This window comes from Heloderma suspectum, chromosome 2 (genome assembly GCF_057233095.1).
Source record: "Heloderma suspectum isolate Gila_16-S chromosome 2, 16-S_ref, whole genome shotgun sequence".
Taxonomy (NCBI): Eukaryota; Metazoa; Chordata; class Lepidosauria; order Squamata; family Helodermatidae; genus Heloderma; species Heloderma suspectum.
Window position 1 is genome coordinate 73,279,674 of NC_139459.1, and position 24,501 is coordinate 73,304,174.

Below are 24,501 nucleotides of genomic sequence, written 5' to 3' on the forward strand. Positions count from 1 at the left end.
TTTCGCTTGGCGGTGGGCAGTTCCGTCGGCCCGTCCGCCGCCCCTCCGTCGGCCCTCACACTCGGTGCCCAGCTCTGCCTAGCTCTGTTGGCCGTCGTGAACAGCAGACAGCTGATTGGCCCATTCCTCCGACTTTTGCCGCGGCGATTGGCTGCGAAGCATGGGACTCTCCTAAGCAACCCGCCTCTTCGAACAACGCCGCCACCGATTGGCTCGCTGGTACCCTCTCCGGTTCTACGGGACGGAAACGGAGTGGTCCCGCCTCTCCCCTCTTCGTCGGGCTCAGTCCTCGCCGCTCCGGCCCCGTTCGCGTGGTACTCCGGGCCCCGCTGCGTCGGGATGAGCCGCGCTGCTTCCCCATGGAGACCAAGCGGGCCGAGATTCCCAGCAGCGTCCTGGACGACCTGTGCAGGTAACGCCCCCGCCCCCGAAGGGCCGGACCCAGCCCACCCGGCCCTCCCGCTGGTCGGCAGCCGGAGTTCCTCCCTCAGGGAGTTTGTGGAGCCGCCGCCGCCGCCGCTCCTGAGGCGCCGCACCGGACGGCGGGGGATGGATGAGACCGCGACGGTTCGGAGTCCGCCGGGGGACTCCAGTTTTTACCTTTTCCTAGAAATTGTGGCTTTGGTCGAACAGTTTACAACCCAAGGGGAGGGAGGGGTTTTGTGTCTAGACCCCTTTAACGTGTGTATATGGAAGAGAGCGTGTGCGTGTGTATGTATGGAAATGAGTTGGGGGAAGTATGTTCCGGATCTGTTCGTAGCTGTGAACAGGATGGTAGCGAAGACGAGAACCGTATTTCGTGTCGGCACATAGTCAAACAAAACCTGAATGAATGCAATGGAAAGTATACGACTTTCTATATTAGTAGTATACGAAAACTTCTAAACCAGCCTTCCCTAGTCTGGTGCCCTCCATATGAGTTAGACAGCAACTCCCAGCATCCCCAGCCAGCCTTGTAGTGCAACACATCTGGAGAGCGTCCTCTTGGGGAAGGCTGTTCTAAACCACGGTGGGTTCAACTGAAGCGCTCATCCAACCAAGCTCATATTTCATCTTGAGCATAGGGCAATCATAAATTTAGTGGCAGACCCTTACAAAAAACAGGCCTAGGTTTGTGTGTTTTGCTCCTACCAGTTCTCTGTTGCATCTCCACCCCACCCCCCCTTTACTATAAGGTAAGTGTAAGATTTTTACTTTATATATGGAAGGGGGGGATGTGCAGAAAGGAAAGTGGAGGGGCAGGATAAAGGAAACTTACTTGGTGTAGTCTCCTTCTCTGCTCCTCACCTATGCTTCTTTGCCCCATTCTTGCTAAAGAGATCTACATGCAGGGGTGTACTTTCTACATTCTAACTAAAGAGATTTACATGCAGAGAGCTTTGGCTGTTGGGTGGTATAGAAATGAAATAAATAAATACTATGGCATACAGGTCTCCTTACTTGGGTTGTGACAAACATAGGAAGCTGCCTTACATAAGATCAGACTATTTGTCCATATAGCCCAGTATTGCCTACTCTGGCAGCAGCTCTTTGGGGTCTTGGGACAAAGTCTGCCTTTTTACCTGATCCTTCTTATTTGGAGATGCCAGGGATTGAACCTGGGACCTTCTGCATGCAAAGCAGGTGCTCTACCAGTTACAGTCTCTCCCTATGGCATGAAGCTGGGGATAACCACTGCAGCAGTTCTGCTTGAGCTGGGAAAGCACCACAATTGAGCAGAGGGGTTGCAGTGGGTTTTGCAAGGCTTAGCTCTATGGAACCAGCCCCAGGGTCAGCCAGCTAGGCCTCTGTTCCAGGGATGTGCTTGTCTCAAGAAAAGAGGCTACAGTGGTGGCCTATCGCCTGTGATGGCTTCAGAATGGGTGTGTGGGAGCATGCACCCTCCCTTTAGCCCCAAAGGTATTGTGGGGGCTTGTCTTGGGCTCAGAGGATGAACATGGCAAGATATATTCATCCTGTGAGATCATGGTGCTCTAAACCTCTGCAAAGTCAGTGAGGCACTGGGCCTCAAAGCTATTGGGTGGGTGGGGAGAGTGAGCTTGGTGAATATGCACCACAGGGTGTACATTTTTCAAGGCCAGTTCTCCTCTTTCCATAGTACTTAAACTGAAGGGGCAGCCTCCCTTGCAATTTTAAAGGATCTTTTTGGGGATTGGTCAAGATGAGCGTGGAGGAGGTTTATTAAGGTGCACCTGTGTCGTACTATTCATGGTTTAATTTTCTATGATGGAATTTGTTAGCTTTTATTAACCTTTATTAACCTTTTTACAAACTTCAAATTTCTTTTACTGCATCTTATTTTGTAAACGCTGCTAGTAAGTGGTAAGAACAGAACTCCTGCATTGATGTCAAAATACCCACCACTACCTATAAAGAGGACTTTCTTAAGCATAAAGTAAATGGATAATGAACAAGAGCAAGGGAAATTGTAGAATACCCTTTTGTGAGAAGTTGACAAAATGGTATGTGGTGCAATCCTAGACATGTCTACTCAGCCTCAGTGAGATCAGTGGGACTTGCTTTCAGGTCAGTGTGTATAGAATTGCAACCTCAGCGGATCAGAAATGTTAGGTGGTATTTTTCTATCAAATTTAACAGTCAAAAATTGATTGGAGCACTGATTTGACCCTTGGGAGTGGTTACGATAAGGATTATACTTTGTGTGGACTTTCTAAAATTGTGAGAACTTAAGCATGCATTTAAAGAAAAATTATAGCTATAAACTAGCATCCCCTGTATTTTATTATTTAGAACATTACTATGCTACTCTTTAATCAGCAGACTTGTAGAGTGGCTCACAGATTAAAAACAGTTTCTTAAAAACACAAAATAAAACAGGGGCAGCCCAAAGATCATAAGTTATATTTAAAACAATGCAAATAAGAGCAACGTTTAAAAAGATATTGTTTTGGGTACTGGGAGAACTTTCCAAAGTTGGAGCACCATAGCTGATAAGGTCCTATTGTGCATCTCCATCCACCTAACCTCTGAAGACTTAGTAGGTGGGCAGGCATATGTGGGAAGAGGTCCTAACTTAAGATAGCCTGGTCCTAACTTATTGAGGGCTATAACCAGGTTAAAACCAGCACCTTGAATTGGGCTCAAAAAAGGACTTAGCCAGTGCAGCTGTTTTAAGACTTACAAGATGTATTGCATCTGCCTGGTCTCAATCAGTAATTTAGCTCCTCTGTTGTGAACTAACTGCAGTTTCTGAAGGCAGCTCCACATAGGACACATTGGCCCTGTCCGTACGCACATTGGGGAATGATGGTTAGGCTAACTATGGTGCCTATTAATCCCAGTGGGATGTTACCAGAGCATGAATGATCAGGACCAGGCTATCTCTGTCCATGAGGGGCTGTATCCTTGGTTGGTGGCAGGCACGCTGCATTACTGGGGCCATTTGAGCTTCAGTGACAGGACTGGATTGACTAGCCCCCAGAGATTATGAACCTAGTTCTTTGGGGGAGTGCAACCCAATGGGCCAAACTCCAACTGCGGCATAGGTGAACCACCCATTAACATTCTGTGCCTTAAAATGCAGTATGGTGCAACCATAAAGCTTAAAATTTGCTTAGACATTTTGGCTAGATTCTTGCTAAATGATAAATATTTAATGTTTAAACAGCCCACAGCAACCCCCCCCCCCAAAAAACCCTGCTCTTGCCTTATCTGTAATGAACCATTATAGTGTTACACAGGTTGTAATGACAGTCATTACACTTCAGTCAGTGATCCAGAACTGTTAAAGTTAATGAGAGTTCTTTGTTTCTGAATACTGGCCCTTACTGTGTACAACACACTAGTGGCAGCTAGAAAACCTCAGCTGCTTTATGGTAAGCAGATGCATTATGGTAACATTATTTAAAATGCTGTTAAGAAATATGAATGAACTGGATCACTCAACAACACTCCGTCCAAAACAGTAATTTGTACTGCATAAAAACTCCTCCAGACAGGGCAAAAAGGGTTTTATTCTGTATTGCTTTTGGGAAGGTATGCCAGAGAAAGGTTGTGCCTTTAGAACTAGGGCTGCAAAACAAGAAGTTAAAATTCTTTTGAGTGATTAAAAGAGTGTCACAATTAGGCAGTAGATTTCTAAATATTAACTTTTAAAACTGTAGATGGCAATCACTATCTTAAAAAAGGCATTCCTGGGTTGTTGATTGAAAGTGGAAGTGATGAGCATGCGGGAGGCAGCGCTTGCACGCTCCCACTCTGCCATGGTGATTCCTGGGTTAAACAACTGCTGTTACATGTGAACTGGGTCAGTGTCTGCTTTGACAGACATAGGATCATCTAAAAATAAAATATCCTTTTTGCTTCAGGGAGATGTTTTGTACATATGTACATTTAATTGATTGATTAAAACTCATACAGTTAATGAAATCTTAGTCTATTAATCAGGCAACAGCCCATTTAGAATTGATCCAGTGATTGTAGAACTGAGTGTTACTCTTTGACCGTAAGGGCGTAATCCTATGGCCACTAGACAGTGGCTAGACGGCCATAGGATTTTTTTGGTTTTCAGGAATTGACCTTGGAGCCAGTGCTCCGAGGTTGGTTCCCAGAAAACTGCCTCCCCTCTCTCCCTTGCTGCCTCATAGGCAGCAAGGTTCATCCCTGGCTCTGTGCCTGGAAGAGCAGTGCAGAGCAGGGGAAAGGGGGTGTTCCAGGGGGTGGGGAGGGAATGGCAGAAGCTCCAGTACAATGCTTCCTATGTGCTGTCCACCCCCCCTGCTCCGAATCGGCCAGCTGCAATTGCACGGTGGCCAGAATGCGGCGGAGAAGATCCCCTCTGCACTCTGCCTGTCCTGCATTGGATAGTCGGATGCCTCTGAGTTCGGAGGCGGCCAACTATCCCCATAGTATTGCACCCTAAGCCAACCTGTTCCTGAATGCCTAGTTAAGTACTGCTGTATTGAAACCCATCTTGTGTTGACTGCAATGAAAACTGCTTCTAAGAAGTGGCTTTTCCCTATTCATTTTGGGTTGATAGTTTAAGGAAGAATGGGGTGAGAAGTGAACAAATAATCTGAACTAATATATCTAAAGGATTCATTTGTGCCCCTGAAGTGTTTTTTGTAAAAACATTGTGAAACCCAATTTGAAAATATCAGCCCAGCAGGTCTTCTAAGAAATGCACCCTCAACTGAACCACAGCTTTTATTTGCTAATAGGCTAAAAGTAGAATTTTCTAATTCTCCTAATTATCATGTTCAACTGAAGTGTTCTGCCATATGGCATCACTTAAAAGTCAAGTGAGAAAAATTGTATCTCTGCATGTAGTTTCTTGTTATAAAACTAGTAAAGAATTTCCCTCTTCAGCTATTAAACATTGTACAACACTTTCAGTGTTGAGATCAAGGGATATCTCCTGCCATTCTAAAACTGGTTATGGCTTGCTCCTAAAGCAATTGACTGCACCATCTCCACTTTTCTTGCACTTTGGGGTATTCAGTTTTGTTTTCATTTATTTAATCCATTTATCCTGTTGTATGCGTCAAAAAAGCTTCAGGGTGGACTGACACTTCCACAGACCATGTAGACTCTTTAGTCTTCAGCATTTTTCCACATTCCCTGTAATGCTAAATTGCAACTATTAAATCTAGCTCTTCTCTAACCTCTACATTTCCTTACGTTGTTCACCTGATACATTTCCTGCATGAATGCTTAATTTATCTTTGCTCTTCTTTTTTTTCCTGAAAAGGAGAGATGAAGGGGATACTCCAGCAATGCATTTCTGTTATGGCTGACAGTATTAATTTAGCACAATTCACTTTGGTTTTCTAGTGCTGGATCATCTGAAATGGAAAGCTTGATAATTTGTTTTGAAGTGAACAAGGATATTTAATCGCCCTGGTACAGGAAATACAGTAATTAATGCTGGTCACAAATTCAAAGGGGGTTAGAGTAATGTAATGACTTAGGATGCCAAGGTAATTCAATGGTTAAAATCCTGCCAGTTTAATACCAGAGTTAAAGCTATCTTATGTTTAGCTCAAGCTCCACAAAGTTAGGAAATCGGAAGGTAAGCTTATGCCTTAACTGGAGTGCCCCATGATCAGTGATGATGTGCTGTGTCACAAACTGTGCTTACTTATAATTTACCCTCCATGCACCCACACGTTTCCTTGGTCTTTCAGGCCCATATCCAAATGGGGGAGATGGAGTGCCTGGGACCAGCAAAGGTGCCCCATGTTGTCCTGGTCTTCTGTTACCTTATGAAGCATCTGAGCCTTACTCTATTGCTAGAGGAATCCTCCTGTGAGTTGATCCATGGCAATGTGTTGCTTATGTCAGTCCGTGGCAGGATAGGTTAAACAGTGAGAGGGAGCCCTTTTGTAGCAGTAAGGCTAGATGCTTCATAAGGCAATACAGAACCAGGACAATGTGGACAGCTTTGCTGACTAAACAAAATTTGTGACATTGCACAACATCACTGAACACATTGCATGAGCCTTACCTTCCAATTTCCTGGCCTTGTGGAGCTTGAGCCAACATGAGATAGCCTTAACTCTGGTCTTTAACTGGCAGGTTTTTGATAATTGACTAAACAAAGAAAAATGCAACTACAATAAGTGTTGTTGGGTTAGATGCAGGCTAAGTTAGGCATGCTTTAGTCTCATCGAAATCAGTAGGACAAATTAATCATGACTAATTCATTTATTTCAATGGGACTAAACTTAGTCTGGATCCAACCCATTGTTGAGTACTATAAATGTGCTGGCAATCCCTGAGTCTTAATAGACTTGCTCTAAAGGCTTTCGGGCGAAGTTCATGGCAGTGAAGCTTAATCCTGGAGATTTAGAAGCATATGAGGGCCCTATAAGCCTATTATTTATTTACCTGTAGGATAGCCTTCCCCAGCCTTGTGCCCTCCATATGGTTTGGACTATAACTCCTAGCATTTCTGACCTTTGGACATGCTGGCTGGGGGCAATGGGAGTTGAAGTTCAAAACATCTGGGGGGCACCAGTTTGGGGAAGGCTGCTGCTGGAAGAAATCTGATCTCATGGTGGCCTTTGGGAGTTTGTCAACAAAATGTCCTAGATCTTCCTGAATATATACATTGAAAACTTTCGTGTGGGGCTTTCATGGTATTGGAGTCTATATATATTTTGCCTTATGGTCTTTTTAAATAATATTTTATGACTTTGTGTTTACATTCCCTGTAATTCAGGAGTTCTTTGTGCGTTAAACATTGCAATGGCTAGTTCTTAAAATTATTTTCCCCCCCACCCCCCAACAGTCGATTTATTTTGCACATTCCCAGCGAGGAACGAGACAATGCAATCAGAGTGTGTTTTCAGATTGAACTTGCCCATTGGTTTTACTTGGATTTCTACATGCAGAACACACCAGGATTACCTCAGTGTGGGATAAGAGATTTTGCTAAAGCTGATATCCTTTCTGTGTTAATATGTTATGTTGTGGGTAAACTGCGAGTGTAAAACATAATTAGGGAAACTGTTGCATTATTGAAAGTGTGCCTCCGTAACAATTAGCTTGTTACCCAAGTGGTGACCTCCAGATGTTTTGGACTACATCTCCCATCAGTCCCAGACAGCATGGCCAATAGTGAGGGATGATGGGGGGAAGTAGTAGAAAACATCTTCAGGGCACCATATTGGCTGTGCTGTGCTGTAAAAGCAACTTGCATAGGAGTAAGCTCCTTGTGGAATCAGTGCAACTTGCCTCAGTGGAAGAGAGAGTTTATTTTTGAAGTTCTGTGTGTGTGTGTGTGTGTGTGTGTGTATATTTATCTGCGGCAGTTGTATGCCATTTTATTCTCAAAGTGGTTTACAAAATAAAAATTAGAACCACCCATAAGCAGATACATAACATTCAAGCAGCTTAAATAAAAACAAACCAACATCAAGAAAACCTGGTTCTTAAAGGACTAGTGGGATAAACTTTCTTCATTTGTCTTAGAAAAGAAGTGAGGGGAAAACTAGCAGACCTCCCAGAGAAGTGTGTTTCAAAGTTCTGGGAACACCACACAAAAGGCTCTGATCCTAGTAGACATTAACCTAAATGTCCTAAACAGGACAAGACCTGGAGCAGTGGCTTGTTAGCAGATCTCAGAACTTGGTGGTGGGAGAAAAATGGCATAAAGGGGAAAAAAAACTCCCTGAGATAATCAGGACTCAAGAACCTTTTAGAGCAGGGGTGGCAATTTGTGGCCCTCAGTATGTTTTGGCCTGCAGCTACCATCATCCCTCTCCATTGGCTATGCTGCCTAGTGCTGATGGGAGTTGAAGACTAAAACATCTGGGGGGGCCACAAGTTGCCCACCCCTGTTCTAGAGCTGAAGTTCAAAGCCAGCGCCTTGACTTGAAACAAACTGATACCCAACACAGATGTCGCAAACATATTGGCCACAGTAGTCAGTCTGAGGTGTTACATCCTAGCTGAAGTTTCTGGCCATCTTTGAAGGTAGGCCCATGTAGAGTTCATTGTTGTTGTTCAGTCGTTCAGTCGTGTCCAACTCTTCGTGACCCCATGGACCATAGCACGCCAGGCCTTCCTGTCCTGCGCTCTCTCCCGGAGCGTGCTCAAGTTCATATTCATTGCATCCGTGATGCTATCTAGCCATCTCATCCTCTGCCGTCCCCTTCTCCTTTTGCCTTCAGTCTTTCCCAGCATCAGGGTCTTTTCCAGGGAGTTTTCTCTTCGCATTAGGTGGCCAAAATATTGGAGCTTCAGCTTCAGTATCTGTCCTTCCAATGAGCACTCAGGGTTGATTTCCTTTAGGATGGACTGATTTGACCTCCTTGCAGTCCAGGGGACTCGTAAGAGTCTTCTCCAGCACCACAGTTCGAAAGCATCAATTCTTCGGCACTCAGCCTTCCTTATAGTCCAGCTCTCACAGCCATACATTACTACTGGGAAAACCATAGCTTTGATTAGACGGACCTTTGTCGGCAAGGTGATGTCTCTGCTTCTGACTATGCTGTCTAGGTTGGCCATAGCTTTCCTCCCAAGGAGCAAGCGTCTTTTAATTTCATGGCTACAGTCACCGTCTGCGGTGATCTTGGAGCCCAAGAAAGTAAAATCTGTCACTGCTTCCATTTCTTCCCCTTCTATATGCCAGGAAGTGATGGGGCCAGATGCCATGATCTTAGTTTTTTTAATGTTGAGTTTCAAACCAGCTTTTGCACTCTCCTCTTTCACCCTCAACAAGAGGCTCTTGAGATCCTCTTCGCTTTCTGCCATTAGGGTGGTATCGTCTGCATATCGGAGGTTGTTGATAATTCTCCCAGCAATCTTAATTCCGACCTGTGATTCATCCAACCCGGCATTTCTCATGATGTACTCTGCATATAAGTTAAATAAGCAGGGTGACAATATGCAGCCTTGTCGTACTCCTTTCCCAATTTTGAACCACTCGGTTGTTCCATGTGTGGTTCTTACTGTTGCTTCTTGACCCTCGTACAGGTTTCTCAGGAGACAGGTAAGGTGGTCTGGTACTCCCATCACTTTAAGAATTTGCCACAGTTTGTTGTGATCCACACAATCAAAGGCTTTAGCGTAGTCAATGAAGCAGAAATAGACGTTTTTCTGGAATTCTCTTGCTTTCTCCATGATGCAGCGAATGTTGGCGATTTGATCTCTAGTTCCTCTGCCTCTTCTAAACCCAGCTTGTACTTCCGGTAGTTCTCGGTTCACATACTGCTGAAGCCTAGCTTGTAGGATTTTGAGCATCACCTTGCTGGCATGTGAAATGAGCGCAATTGTGCGGTAGTTTGAACACTCTTTGGCGTTGCCCTTCTTTGGCATTGGAATGTAAACTGACCTTTTCCAGTCTTGTGGCCACTGTTGAGTGTTCCAGATTTGTTGACATATTGAATGCAGCACTTTAACAGCATCATCTTTTAGGATTTTAAATAGTTCGGCTGGAATACTGTCATCTCCGCTAGCTTTGTTGTTACTAATGCTTCCTAAGGCCCACTTGACTTCACTCTCTAGGATGTCCGGCTCAAGTTCAGTGACCGCACTATCATGGCTATCAGGGACATTCAGATCTTTCCTGTATAGTTCTTCTGTGTATTCTTGCCACCTCTTCTTAATCTCATCTGCTTCTGTTAGGTCCCTGCCTTCTTTGTCCTTTATCATGCCCGTCTTTGCACAAAACGTTCCCTTGAGATCTCCAATTTTCTTGAAGAGATCTCTAGTCTTTCCCATTCTGTTGTTTTCCTCGATTTCTTTGCATTGTTCATTTAAGAAGGCCTTCTTGTCTCTCCTTGCTATTCTCTGGAACTCTGCGTTCAGTTGGGTATATCTTCCCCTTTCTCTCTTGCTTTTCGCTTCCCTTCTTTCCTCAGCTACTTGTAAAGCCTCATCAGACAGCCACTTTGCTTTCTTGCATTTCTTTTTCTTTGGGATGGATTGAGTTGCTGCCTCCTGAACAATGTTACGGACCTCCGTCCATAGTTCCTCAGGCACTCTGTCTATCAGGTCTAATCCCTGAAATCTATTCCTCACCTCCACTGTATATTCATCAGGGATATGATTTAGGTCATACCTGAACGGTTTAGTGGTTTTCCCGACGTTCTTCAATTTAAGACGAAATTTTGCAAGAAGGAGCTCATGATCTGAGCCACAGTCAGCTCCAGGTCTTGTTTTTACTGACTGTATGGAGCTTCTCCATCTTTGGCTGCAAAGGACATAATCAATCTGATTTCGATATTGACCATCTGGTGACGTCCATGTGTAGAGTCGCCTCTTGTGCTGTTGGAAAAGAGTGTTCGCTATGATCAGCATGTTCTCTTGGCAAAACTCTATTAGCTTTTGTCCTGCTTCATTTTGTACACCAAGGCCATGCCTGCCTGTTATCCCGGTGATTTCTTGATTTCCTACTTTAGCATTCCAATCCCCTATGATGAAGAGGACATCTTTTTTTGGTGTTAGTTCTAGAAGGTGTTGTAGGTCTTCATAGAACCGATCAACCTCAGCTTCTTCGGCCTCAGTGGTTGGGGCATAGACTTGAATTACTGTGATGTTGAATGGTTTGCCTTGGATTCGTACTGAGATCATTCTATCATTTTTAAGATTGTACCCCAGTACTGCTTTTCCCACCCTTTTGTTGACTATGAGTGCTACTCCATTTCTTCTAAGGGATTCTTGCCCACAATAGTAGATATGATGGTCACCTGAATTAAATTCGCCCATGCCTGTCCATTTTAGTTCGCTGATTCCCAAGATGTCGATGTTCAATCTTGCCATCTCATGTTTGACCACCTCCAGCTTACCTTGATTCATTGATCTGACATTCCAGGTTCCTAAACAATATTGTTCTTTACAGCATCGGATTTTCTTTTCACCACCAGACACATCCACAGCTGAGTGTCCTTTCGGGTTTGGCCCAGCCGCTTCACTCTTTCTGGCGCTACTTGGAAATACCCTCTGCTCTTCCCCAGTAGCATATTGGACACCTTCCGACCTGAGGGGCTCATCTTCCGGCGTCATATCTTTTAGCCTTGTGATACGTTCCATGAGGTTTTCTTGGCAAGAATACTGGAGTGGGTTGCCATTTCCTTCTCCAGTGGACCACATTTTGTCAGAACTCTCTGCCATGACCTGTCCGTCTTGGGTGGCCCTGCACGGCATAGCTTATGGCTTCACTGAGTTACGCAAGCCCCTTCGCCACAACAAGGCAGTGATCCATGAAGGGGGTGGAGTTCATTATAGACATCTAATAGGGTATGAATGGCAGGGCTGGTTCTTTCCCAGCAATTGATCTTTCCCAGCTGGCAAGGTAACTAAAGCTTGTAAAAGGCAGTTGGGGCCCCAGCAGCTTTCTGAGATGCCAGATATAAAGGCTCTATTTACATGCCACAGACAACCAGGCAAATTTTATTTATTTATTTACAATATTTATATACTGCTCCACATCAAAAGATTTCGGAGCGGTAAACAGCAAGTTGAATAAAACACCAGGTTACAACGTTTTTAAAAAAAAAACAAATTCCAATAAGGCCAAATTTAATAACCTGCAGCTGGTCATGCAAATGACTTTTCAACATTTTTTCCCTGATTATTTCCTATAACATTAAAACAAAAATTACACCTTTGTGCACAGCATCAGGAAGCTTCTGCTGTTCAGGTGAATGGCTGGTCCCCCCCTCCCCCCCCGAAGACAGCGTTCCTGAAGCAAGGAAACACTCAATAGAAATCTGATCATAAAATTTGAGGTATGGATATGTGTCCTGGTGCAAAGAATTTCCTTGACTCCCTATACTTTTCAATCATTGCCCTTTTTTACTGCCTCAAGGTGAAGACGTGCAGAAGGTTTTAGATGAATGGAAAGAGTACAAAATGGGAGTGCCAACATATGGTGCGATCATTCTTGATGAGACCTTTGAAAATGTAAGTGTGAAACTGATTGGAAGGAATTCTTTTCCCTTGTAGAATAGAATGAACAGTGGATTAGATGTCAACCATTACAGCCAGCCTATTCAAGTGAGGATGTTTCAAAGGTTTTTAAAAGTTACCTTTAATACGTAAATACTAGTTTTATAATCGCGTAATATATATTTGAGATCCTTTCACCTGTTATAACCAAAGTAAGTGTGGGAGGTGTTTTTTTTTTCTATTTTGCTTCTGCCTTTTCACCCAAGCTTTATTTTCCTTTATTTTGATACCCAGTTGTTATGAATGTTAAACTTTATCAACACCGCTGGTGCTTAGTATGAGTCTATTTCTTCTTCTTCATAAGTGCTTAAGTGTTTTAAGTTCTTAATTCTTCTTAAGTTCTTAATTCTTCATAAGTGCTTCTTCATAGGTGCTTAATGATATCTCTAAATGATATCTCTAAATTTTACAGGTGCTGCTGGTCCAAGGCTATTTAGCAAAGTCTGGCTGGGGATTTCCAAAAGGAAAAGTGAATAAAGAAGAGGCTCCACATGACTGTGCTGCTAGAGAGGTGATTGCGTTGTTTTTATGACATTTGAAATGATGGCTCTGAAATGTTTTCATGTATAGTCTTTGAAATGAACAAAAGTTTTGCACCAAGTGCATGTACAGTATTGTTTTTCCAGATTGTACAAGTTTTGGTGCCTTGGATTAGGTTGTTGTTCTTGTTTACAGACATGGATATTGTTTTCTAGGGTTTCAGTACTGCACTGCCAAAAGGAGTTCAATAATCCCCCAAATGGCTAACAATTCTTGGTACTAATAGACAGGGCTGGAAAACATTTACAATTCATAGACACCATAGTTCTTGCTGAGATTTTTCTGTCTTGTCAGTGTAACCGTTACAGTTTTTCTGCTGAACTTAAAGTTGAATAACAAATTATATACAGTAAATTAGCTAAATTAATCTTTTTGGCAAGTGTGGATAATGTATAGCAGTGGCTTTCAAACTCATCCGTTCTCGACCCGGTGTTGATCCTTAACCGCTGCCCCACCCCCGCGTCACCCCATTTTCCAAGACCTTCCCTCCCGCTCCTCCCCCCTCGCCACCCTGATTTCCAAGTTAGATTTCCAAGACTTTGCCAGGCTGTGGGGCCTCTAACTCCTTGAAAGTTTGCAGAAATGAGATGAAATTTAATATGCAGGTTCCTCTTATGGGGAGACACTACATGCACTACTAGATAAATGCGCAACTTTCCTTTTTTGTGGAAAGTGGAGGATTTATCCACACGTGAAACAACTGTTTGCATCCCTTCCGTTCCTGCTCCTACCCCCTCCTCCCCAGTACCTATTCCTTACCCGCCGTCCTGAATTCCAAGCCTTTGCTGGCTCCCCCCTCACCAGCAACAAATCAACAAGACAGAATAAAAAGAAACTTTTTGTTGGTGCACAAAGTGGCTTATATGGCTTGCTTAATACTGGGCATTGCACAAAGAAGCAGGATGGAGGGGGCTCCAACTCTTTGAAAGTTTGCAGGAATTGGATGAAATTTAATATACAGGTTCCCATTATAGGGAGTCACCACATGCACCACTGGATAAATGTGTGACTTTGCATTTTCATGGGAAAAGTCAGGATTTATCCACACATGAAAATATTTGGGAACTGTGCGGGGTGGGGGGAGAACTGCTTTGGAGTTGGAGACACAGCTGAATGTGGCAGGAAAACAAGTTTGCTCAAGGTAGCTCCTCTGATTAGACACAGGTCCAAGTGAAAGCAACTTTGCAGAGTGTATCACCGAAGGGGAGGGGAGGGAGGAGTCGTGTGGCGAAAGGGTTGGAGTGCTGGCGGCAGGCACAGTCTGTTGCTAGGCAGATCTTGGGAACAGAGATTGCTTGAGAAGAGCAGAGTTGGCAGCAGCGTTTTTGGCCACTCTGAGTGGCTGTGTAGGTGATTGCCGCAACTCACGCTGCTGTGCCAGACAACACGCTAACCCACCATAGGTAAAACAACCCCTACAGCAGCCTGTGGGTTCTCAGGGTCAGTTCTTTGGGGAAACAACCCACCATAGGGTGTGTGTGTGGGGGGGAAACAGCTCACACTCTTAACTCATCATGGGTTTCTCCGGAACATGAACCATCGTTGGCTGGCATGTCTTGCAAATCCAGTCAGTGAATGCTGCTCTTTGGTATGCAGCAGAGGTGGGACAAAATTTAACTCCAAAATTTAACCCAACCCAGCATCCCTGGATCCCAAGGGGAAAAAGTATTTCTTAGAGCTTGTTGTAGAGGTACTTGAATATTTTTGTGTAGTTCTGAGGTGTAGATCTGCTGTTTTCATAGGCCTTCATCTTTACTTTTTTCAAGCTGTAGTGAAGAGCTTCAGTCACATAATGCAGAAATCAATCCTCTGGATTTCTAAGTAAAATCTATTGGACAAATTTGTAATTTCTTTGAGCTATAAGATGAAGCAGTTGGTTACATAGCACCTAAAATATGCATGCCAATTTTTTTTACTTCAGTCTGTATATTTTCAGGTATTTGAAGAAACTGGTTTTGATATAAAAGATTATATCAATAAAGATGACTATATTGAACTACGAATCAATGATCAGTTGGCCCGCTTGTACATAATTCCAGGAATTCCAAAGGACACAAAATTTAATCCTAAAACAAGGAGAGAGATTCGGGTAAATAATCCATTTTTCAATTTTTTGTAAGGTCTGATTGAATTCTCAAGTATTCAGAAATTAATGACACGACAATATGAAACCAGTGGCCAAATGTTATGAAGAGTTATAACAGTACTTTTCTTCTCAAGAGTAATGTACTTCTGCTAGGTAGAGCACTTGCATGATAAGTATTGCCTGCTCATTAGGTTCACCTGGAAACATTCCATCTGTAACAGCATTTTTTCTTATGAGAGATACTCCTTTTCTGTCCTGCTCTATCCTTTGGCAGAACAATCCTAAGGACCTGGGCAGGGGTGGTGGAGAGAGATATGTGGCAGAGTCCTCACCGCATCCAGAGTCCTGCTGGTTCACAGTGGCCAGGGCAGGAGGGGTGGGTTTTTGCCAGTCCTTTTCCCAGTGCTTTTTTCCTTGACATTTTCCCTCCCATTGAAATAAATGGGAGAGAAATAAACTATGTCAGCTTCAGGCTGGAGAGTAGTTAAGAGGTCTAATCCAGGTACCTGTCGGTGAACAAGGGGGCTTTGGATCCAAGGCCACTTCCAATCTTCCCCCCAACACGCCCCACTTAGGCCTTACCGCCAGTGGGAATGCCTATGTCCACTAAGCTTTCTGTGGGTGTGTTGGGGCCCTCTACAGTGGGCATGCTGTCTTGCTGGTGAGGCTCCTCTCCCACCATGGAGGGACGATTCTCTTCCATCGTAATCCCTCAGCTGGCCTTTGGTGGTGGGTTAGGATTGCTCTGTAAATCTTTAATTGCCTGTTAGCCATACTTTCATAAAGCCTTACACACTAAAAGAGGGAAAAATAAACTTATTTCCACGTACAGCCTACAGACTTTCAAACAATAGGTGGCGAACGTAGGGGAGAGACAAGGGAGCATGCATATTAGGGATGAACTGCAGTCTTAAGTGTCTAGGAATAAATTAACAGTACTTTCCATATAGAGTTTTTGTAGTGGGCCTTTTCTTTTTTCTCATCCCCCCTTTTTTTGCAATCCTGATGTTTCCAAATGTAGATGGGTGTGCAAAATAAAGAATTACATTAAACAAAGTGACTTTCTGCTGATGGCACCTGCTCTGCTTCCTGACTACTTGCAAAGTTATTGTAGATTATTATTCCCATTAAATATCTTTGTGAAGTATTAATAAAGCTTTTCTGTTTTTCAGAACATTGAATGGTTCTCGATTGACAAATTACCGTGCCATAGAAATGACATGACCCCGAAGTCCAAACTAGGTTTGGCGCCTAACAAGTTTTTTATGGCCATTCCCTTCATCAGGTGTGTTCAGGATGAGAGAAAAAAATAATCCTTTATATTTCATTTCTACATTGAGTTTTTCTTTTGCGGGGAGTGGGTGGAAACCTGTGGCCCTCCAGATGTTGTTGGATTCCAGCTCCCATCAGCCATAGGTAGCATGGCCAGTGGTCAGAGATGATGGGCTCTGGGGGTTCTCCATCTCCATGAAACTGGATGTTGCTTACTTCATATTTCCTTTTTCACAGACCGCTGAGAGACTGGCTTTCTCGACGGTATGGAGATTCCTCAGACAGTGACAATGGATTCTCATCCACTAGCAGTAGCACCCCACCGAAACCCAACTCAGAAAAAACAAGGTAACAAACCAGTCCAGTTTTGACATCTGCCAGTTGGCTTCATATTAATGGCAGAGCATTTTTGTGTGAATGAAATCAGTAGTTTTAGCTATGCAAAACCTTACTTTGGTCTGGTATCTGGAAACAGGACATTGTCTTGACCCTTAGGGACAGAAACTGTAATAGTCCACGGTGGGGGAAATTATTATTTTACACAAAAGTAGACTAGTGCAGACTCAGTAGTTAGAGGTACAGACTTTGAGTTGTAAAGACTACTCCATGGGGCTTATTCCTAGGAAAGTGTGCATCATCATAATCAGCTGCATCAAAAATAATAATAATATAGTGCCATCTATGTATATGTTTTACAAAAAACATGTTGACTGGTCCCGATGCTAAAGGAATTTAAATCTATAAACAGACACAGGGAAACAACTGATGCAGGGGAGTGAAAGGGGGGTAAATAGGGTAAAGAATATAGTTATTTTAATTACACATTTTTTAGTTTAGTTACCATACGGTGTTGGGTATTGTTCCAAAGGCTTCCTGGAAAAGCTTTGAGGAACCAAGGGATGGGGTTGGATAGTGGTATTATGGGAGGTAGTTCCAGGCACTATTGGCAAGAGGGGAGAAAGAGCGGAGTTGTTTCAAAGAGCAGGAGACCTTGGGACAGCTGAGGGTGAAGAAGCAGGACAAGCAAAGGCTGCAAGGAAGGATGTCTTGGACTATAAGAGCAGAGAGAGAAGTGGGGAGGCAAGGCCATATGATTGCAGCCTTTAAATCTTAAATTAAGATTGCTTCCAGTATATCCATAGGTTGCCTGGGAAGCCATCAGTGGAAGTAATTTTGTATCAGCATTAACACCACAATTACCTGGTTTGTACATAATGACAACTCAGAGTATGGATTGAGTACGGGTTATTGTTGCATCATGGGTTGTTGTTACATGCGAACCCTGCACTATGGTTTAACTATGGGTTGTTAACCATGTACAAACCAGAATTCACAACCCAACAATAACACCATGGGTTCTCTTCCTGGGCTGTCTGTGATTAACAACCCATACTTAAACCATAGTGCAGGGTTCCATGTAACGACAGCCCACGATTCAACGACAACCCATACTCAAGCCATACTCTGGGTTGTCATTACATGTGAACCAGACCATAGATGTAGTTCACATGTAACGACAACCCATGGTTTAATTAACCCATAGGTTGTTTCCTTACCCAGAGTTAACCCATGATTTGGCTGCCAGACGATCAAGCAAACTGTGGGTTGTTTGATTCCTGCCCCCTTCGCCCACTCCCTCGCTGTATTCCATATGGCTTTGTGGCACTATAGTACTGGCATGCAGAGTGGTTAGGTTTTTTTTGACCACTCTTGGATGTAACGGTGGCGTCTGGTGGCAAATCATGTGTTAATTAACCCATGGATTTGGGCACCATGACTGAATCTCTTCTTGTTTCCATGCGGCATTCAAGGGTTGTTTCCATGATGTCCTCACAGGAGCATCTGGGGTTGTTTGTGGGCTAAACAACCGCAAGATAACGCAAGAACATTCCATGGGTTAACTTGAGGTTGTTTAACCCACGAACAACCCCAGATGCGCCTGTTCATATGTCACGGAAACAGCCGTCGAATATGCCATTCAAGAGTTGTTATGGAAACAGGAAGCAGCTTGGGCATGGCACATGTCCCTGCAATTTGTGGGTTAATTGACCCATGATTTGCCACTGGACATCACTGTTGTTTCTGAATAGGGTCTCTGTGTTGTACCTTGTGGTGTGATGATGATCTTCTGTTGAGCTGTTCTAAACAATATCCTTTTTTTAATGGATTAGATCCAAACTCCATTATAGCCAGCAGGTGTTAACAGATGGTCCTTCAGGAGACCAGTGGACAAAGCATAGGCAATTACAGCAACAGAAGCCATATAACAATCACTTTGAGATGTCTGAAACTTTAAAACTAAAGGTGAGTTTTGTTTAATTTTTTAATTCTAGCTCAAATTCTGTGAAACTTGGGTTCCTGTATAAACATTTTTAACTTCTTGAACTTTTTAAATTCGTAGCTTTTAAGTGGAAGAAAAGGTTTTTAATAGGCTTGATGCATTAATTTGTGAACCACTGAGAACACAAATGTACTTTGCTCATCTTCAGAATCATTACTTCATTTCATTTCATTTCATTTATTTCATTTCATTTATGCCCTTATCTGAACAGAGTTAGCCTAGCTACAGTTATCCATGCTCTGACAACCTCTTATTTGGATTACTGCAATGCGTTATATGTGGGACTACCTTTGAAAATGGCCCGGAAACTTCAGCTGATCCAAAATAGGGCAGCGAGATTGTTGATGGGGACTGGCCAACGTGATCATATTAGGCCAGTACTTTTCCAGCTGCACCAGCTGCCAGTCCATGTCCAGGCCTGATTCTAAACGTTGGTATTAATATTCAAAGCCCTAAATGGCTTGGGGCCAGGTTACCTGAAGGATTATCTCCTCCCATATGTACATGTACGGACCATAAGATCATCTTCAGGGGTCCTTCTCTGGGGGCCCCTGCCAAAGGTGGGTGGCTACCAGGAAGAGGGCCTTTTCTGCTGTGGCGCTCTGGTTGTGGAATAAGCTGCCTAAAGAGGTCTGCCTGGCGCCTATGTTGTACTCTTTCTGGCACCAGGTTTTTTTTAGAATTTTTTTAATTTTCTTTTTATACCTTTTTATTTTCCCAGGAGTTTTAGCATTTTAATGCTCTAGCCTTTTAGGTTTGCTGTTTTAAATTTGTTACTGAATTTTAAATTTCTGTATTGCTCCTAGGTTTTATGCTGGTTGTACTTTTATACTGTAGCTTTAATGTTTTTATATTTTATATTGTTTTTATGTTGTGGTTTTAAGTATTTGAACTACCCAGACAGCTTCGGCTATTGTACAGTATAGAAATGTAATCAGTCAATCAATCAATCATTATAGGGCAGTGAGTATTCTATACTGCCCAGTAGCCAAAGCACTCTGGGCAGTTCACAAAAATTACAATATTATAAACTGATTGTAATTCGATGTGTTCCTAGATACAGCTCTGAATCTTTAACTTCCATTCCCTTTTCTTTGTGTTGTGGTTTGCTCAGAATACACGTGGCAATGGCAGAAAGCAATACCAAGACACTCCTAATCAAAAGAAAAGAACAAATGGAGTCCATAGTCAGCCGGCTAAACAGAACCAAACTTTGGTAAGTGTACACGCTTAAATAAGAATTGTAAGAACATAAGAGTTATGCTGGATCAGACCAAGGGTCTATCTAGTCCAAAATTCTGTTCACACAGTGGCCAACCAGCTGTTGACCAGGAAACCACCAGTGGGACACGAGTGCAAAAGCACCTTGAATGCTGAGAAGTGCTGTAGAATACTTCTTGCATCAAAAACATTACAGTGAAAATTGGAAGTACAGATCAGGGGCGTCCTCTTACTGCCCAGACACTAGGAAATTTGTTTTCACCAGTTTGGCTGCAAAGCTGGCTTGTGATTTATAACTTCAGTCTGTACTCAGCTTAGGTTATGGGCAAATAAAACTTTTGGGCTGGATGCTGGCTGTTCGCTTCGGGGCACTTGCTGCTGCTCTTGAGATGCCTGTCCCAGGTTTTGGCTGAGCTCGATAGGAAAGAGGAGTGTGCTTCCCTAACTTGCTCTTGGTATATCCAGATGTGGCTGAGGAGAATATCTTGTGATGGCTGTTTAGCAGTTGCTCTGTGTTTGAATTTTTGTTGGCTGATGCTCAAAAATAAAGGTAAGGGTGGATAGCCTAGTTTGTTTGGGAAGGGATTGTGTCTGGGTTAGCTAAGAATGGAAGTGATGTAGTTGGGGTAGAGTGGTGGCACGAGTTGCTACAGGACAGTTTTTGTATTGTATGAACATTTGCAGAATTCTCTACATGGTGAAGTGACCCAAGGTTGTGGTGATTCTGCCCTGCAAAATTCAGTCTGGCCTGCAAAAGAAATTCTTTGCAGCTTTTAAGGTGTTGCAACCTTAAGTCAGTTTTTTTTAAGTCTTCCTAGTAGAGACGTCCGATCCCTGCCCCTCCCCCATCTCTTGGTACATAGTCTTTATGCCAGTTGTGGCCCAGGAACTCTGTGTTTTTCAAGTTGTTTATGAGGGTTAAGGAAAATGTTCAACACAGTTTTACCATGGCCTCTCCCAACCACATGGGAGAACTTACTAGAGCCTAAACCAGGCAGTGATTTATGAAGTCCCAAAGTAGAGAGATCCAAAGGAATCGTGGGCTGGCTGAGAGGGGGAAAGGACAACTAGAGTGGCTTCTGGGAGCAAGTGGATGGGGGAAGGGACTGTGTAAAGCTGTTGGAGTTATGGGAGAAGTGAAAGCAGCAGCTAACCTGAAGGTGGTAGCCCAGTGCAGTTTGTGGGGCCCCAGAGTAAAATGTCTGGGGATAGATGGGGATCCTTAACAAAGGGTATCATGGATCAGCTGGGTGAGTAAGGAAGAGCAGACTAACTTGTGTAGGGATACTCAAGAGATTTGTTCAGTCCACATTTCCCTGGATCTGTACCTCCCAGACTGATCGGCAGATCAGAATGCAGTTATCCTTCAGATTTTGCACTTCTTCTAATATTGCAATTCAGCTCTCAGCTAATTCAGCTCTCAGCTTAAAAAACTGTACTAAAATACATATAAAATGTGTCTTAGGACAAAATACGTTTAGAAAGGCATACTTTGAAAGATAATGTTTAGAAATGCATATTTTGTGAGAAAATCCCTTGGAAAAATATGTATTTAAACAATTCATGTGGATTGTTTAAAAAGCTCAGATTAAAGTGGGAATGGAATGGATTTATGAGTGAACACATGCAAAACTGATGTGGACTAGAAATGGACTGGTCCATCCAACTCTAAGCTTGTGTGAGAGATGGGGCCCTGACGGTGGAAGTGAAGTGGCAAGAATGAGGGGGAGTCGGCAGGAGTCTGTGGGGGCTCTGTTGGAGGGAGATTTGATGGTGCCTTGAATAAAGGTATAAAGGCCTGGAGAAAAAATGGGAAAATTGGGGGTGAGAAATGCTTTCCCCCATTTTTCCAAGGGCTGCTTTTGTTTTTATTCTGAAACATTGTACAGTGTTGGATTATGAAATATTTTCTTTTAGAATGATGAATAAAAAGACAAGGTGTTTACATAATTGCTACCCAGCCTTTATTCCCTCTAAATGATTTCTAAAAACTATGTAGTAAATTTTTTATATAAAGACTAGAGATGTAAAATTTCTGGAAATAATGAAACCATGGGGAAATTTTTTAATCCTTTTGTAAACTTTCCAGCATAGTTATTTCTTCCATTCCTTATTAAAATTATTGATCCAATGTATCTTTTGCTGATAGACATTTAGGGATGCTTCAGGTCATGCTCAGTTTCTCAACATGTGAATAGAGTCCCCATATCATAATATGGAAAAAAATGTACATTCTTGACAGTGGGTTTTGTTCTATAGAGCTCTGTATTTCTGGGCTTGTTCTAGTGAGATGCTGTAGATGTAGTTCTAATCTAAAACCTGCATGTGACAGAAACACTGTAGGTTATCCCACAACTGCCACCAGATGCAACAGAACACTGTGTGGATTATCCCACCAATTTTTCTCTTAAAAAAATTAACTTTGAGGTATGGAACTCACTGCCACAGTTTTTAATAAAGTTTCCATTTAGACCTCACTGCTAGGGAATGCTGCCTCAGGTATAAAATCTTTAACTGCTGCCATTACAACAAATCCTTTCTCCCTAGATGAAGTTCAGTAGCCTGGTTCCTATGGCACAGGCATGGGATTGACACCACCACTAAAGACAACCATTCAAAATGAACAAAAAATAAGATGTTTATTAACCAAAATTATTTACAAATGAGAATAAAATGTCACTCCTCAAATAATAGGTTGAGATTGCTTAAAGGTTCTTAAATTAAATATGATTCCTTACCATTTCGAACAGGTGAGAGAGTCTTTCCTGGCTACATAAATAGCTTTTCCTTCAGACCACATTTTCCCTAAAGAGAAACAAATTTAGGAATTTCCTAAACTTCCTTAAAAACAGGAACAGATGCTATATACCAGTCTTCCCATGCTTCCGTTCTTCCTGCTTTTTCTGGCTTCTAGGATTATGCAGATGTTTCAGAGTCTACTTGTTGAATTTCCCTTTGGTCAGACACAAAATAGGAACGTAAAATATATTACATATACTTGCTTTGCTCATAAAATTAGCATGTTTGGCATGATAAATTTAAAAGTATAGTTTATTCAGACAATAATTACAAATTTACTGAGTTTACTTTGAAATGTTTTAAATTTTTATCATTTTATGAGCACACCAAGTTATACATAATATATTTATGTTCCTAAAGTAGCCCTCCCCAACCTGGTGGTGCCTTCCAGATATTTTGGACTATACCTCCAAAACATCTGGAGTGTTCCAGGTTGGGGAAGGCTGTGCTAAAACAACAATGTGACTTTAGATCTGTAAACAGCACTAAAAAAAAAGTGTTGCATATTTTTCCATTTCCCCTCAAATTTCAGTTTCCTCCCCCAAAACCCCATTTTTTCCCCCATGGCTTCAACGTTTCCAGAATTTTTACATCTCTAGCCTTGAAGATGCGGCTATGGAGACTGAGGATGTGGGAGGTTAGTGAGAGATTTGTAACACAGTTATCCTCTTAATTAGAAATGTGAAAAGAAGTTACATCCAAGAAGACTTCAAGATAATTTTGAAACAGGCAAGTATATTCATATTATTACTTCATTTTCATATACTATAATTTCTGATTATTTTTCAGCGTATATTGTTACTTGCATATTGGGCAGCAAACAAATGACCTGCCTCAGTTGCTGTCCTAATCCATATTGACCCACTGCCTGCAATTTATATTGCCAAATACTGATTCATTAAAGGAAATGGTTCAGTATTTGGCAATATATTGCAGGTGAGGGCCCTCAATCCAGATTGGAACTGCAGCAACGGGAAAGGATTAAAGCCCCCTACCCTCCACACTAGGGTCTGTATTTGGATCTCTGTGCTTGCCTTAGAGTAAAAAAATTATTAAAAAATTATGTAGCTGCTAGCTCTGTTTCTAAAGCAATGGGCTGGGTTGGGTGATGGCAAGAACCCACTGTGGCTTAAATAATCATGGTGTGTGCTGACCACCATTGTGAATATTCAAGCCACGGCAGCTCCTCATGACGTGCAAACCCAGGGAGGATGGCTTGTTGCCATGGTTAACAAGCCACTGGAGAACCCTACTGCAGCCTATGGGTTCCGGGTGGCTTGTTACCCTTGGCAACAAGCCACCTTGCCTGGGTTCATGCATTACAATACATGGTGACCGCCCGCCATGGCTTGAGTATTCATAATGACACCAGCGATTGTGTGAATTCTGTCAATGGGTGCTTTGTGGACTCCTAATAGAGAATAAGGTGACTGAACTCCGTGGGGAATAATGCTGAGGAAACATGCATAGTGCTGGACTGCAAGTCTTTATAGTAGTTATTAGTTGGTTGCAGTGTTCCTCAAAACCTCTCAGCTCTGTATCTGCCACTGGTGTGCATTTTGCACATTACCATATCTGCTTGATTTCCATGGTTTGTCCTGAAGCAGAATTCTAGCCGCTTGTGGAATTTTTCTGCTAGGCTGAATTCTATTTCCTTTGAATAGGATTTAAGGGGCATAGGGGCATAGGGAAGAACAGGCAGAAGGACTGTGCTGAAGACTTCTCTTCCAGAGCTACACTGTCTCAGGCAGCCTTCCTCCAACTGGGGTTTTCCAAAAGTGTTGGACTAAACCCCCTCACCATGGCACCATCTTCTGTCAGGGTG

The 24,501-nt window shown here is 42.8% G+C and overlaps 1 protein-coding gene across 3 annotated transcripts in view; it reads left to right on the forward strand.

Moving 5' to 3' along the window:
* Positions 1 to 213: 213 nt before the first annotated feature.
* Positions 214 to 24,501, forward strand: part of DCP2 (decapping mRNA 2) — a 36,977-nt gene continuing 12,689 nt past the window's right edge. The window contains exons 1-10 of one of the 3 annotated variants that reach the window (XM_084833888.1): positions 214 to 412; positions 7,253 to 7,404; positions 12,245 to 12,372; positions 12,830 to 12,928; positions 14,894 to 15,046; positions 16,216 to 16,328; positions 16,553 to 16,663; positions 18,487 to 18,619; positions 19,771 to 19,872; positions 23,354 to 23,405. In XM_084833888.1, the coding sequence (XP_084690014.1) occupies positions 360 to 412; positions 7,253 to 7,404; positions 12,245 to 12,372; positions 12,830 to 12,928; positions 14,894 to 15,046; positions 16,216 to 16,328; positions 16,553 to 16,663; positions 18,487 to 18,619; positions 19,771 to 19,872; positions 23,354 to 23,405 (1,096 nt within the window). In that variant the 5' untranslated portion in view covers positions 214 to 359. The remainder of the gene's footprint in view (positions 413 to 7,252; positions 7,405 to 12,244; positions 12,373 to 12,829; positions 12,929 to 14,893; positions 15,047 to 16,215; positions 16,329 to 16,552; positions 16,664 to 18,486; positions 18,620 to 19,770; positions 19,873 to 23,353; positions 23,406 to 24,501) is intronic. The other 2 variants (XM_084833889.1, XM_084833890.1) reach the window with 2 other exon arrangements.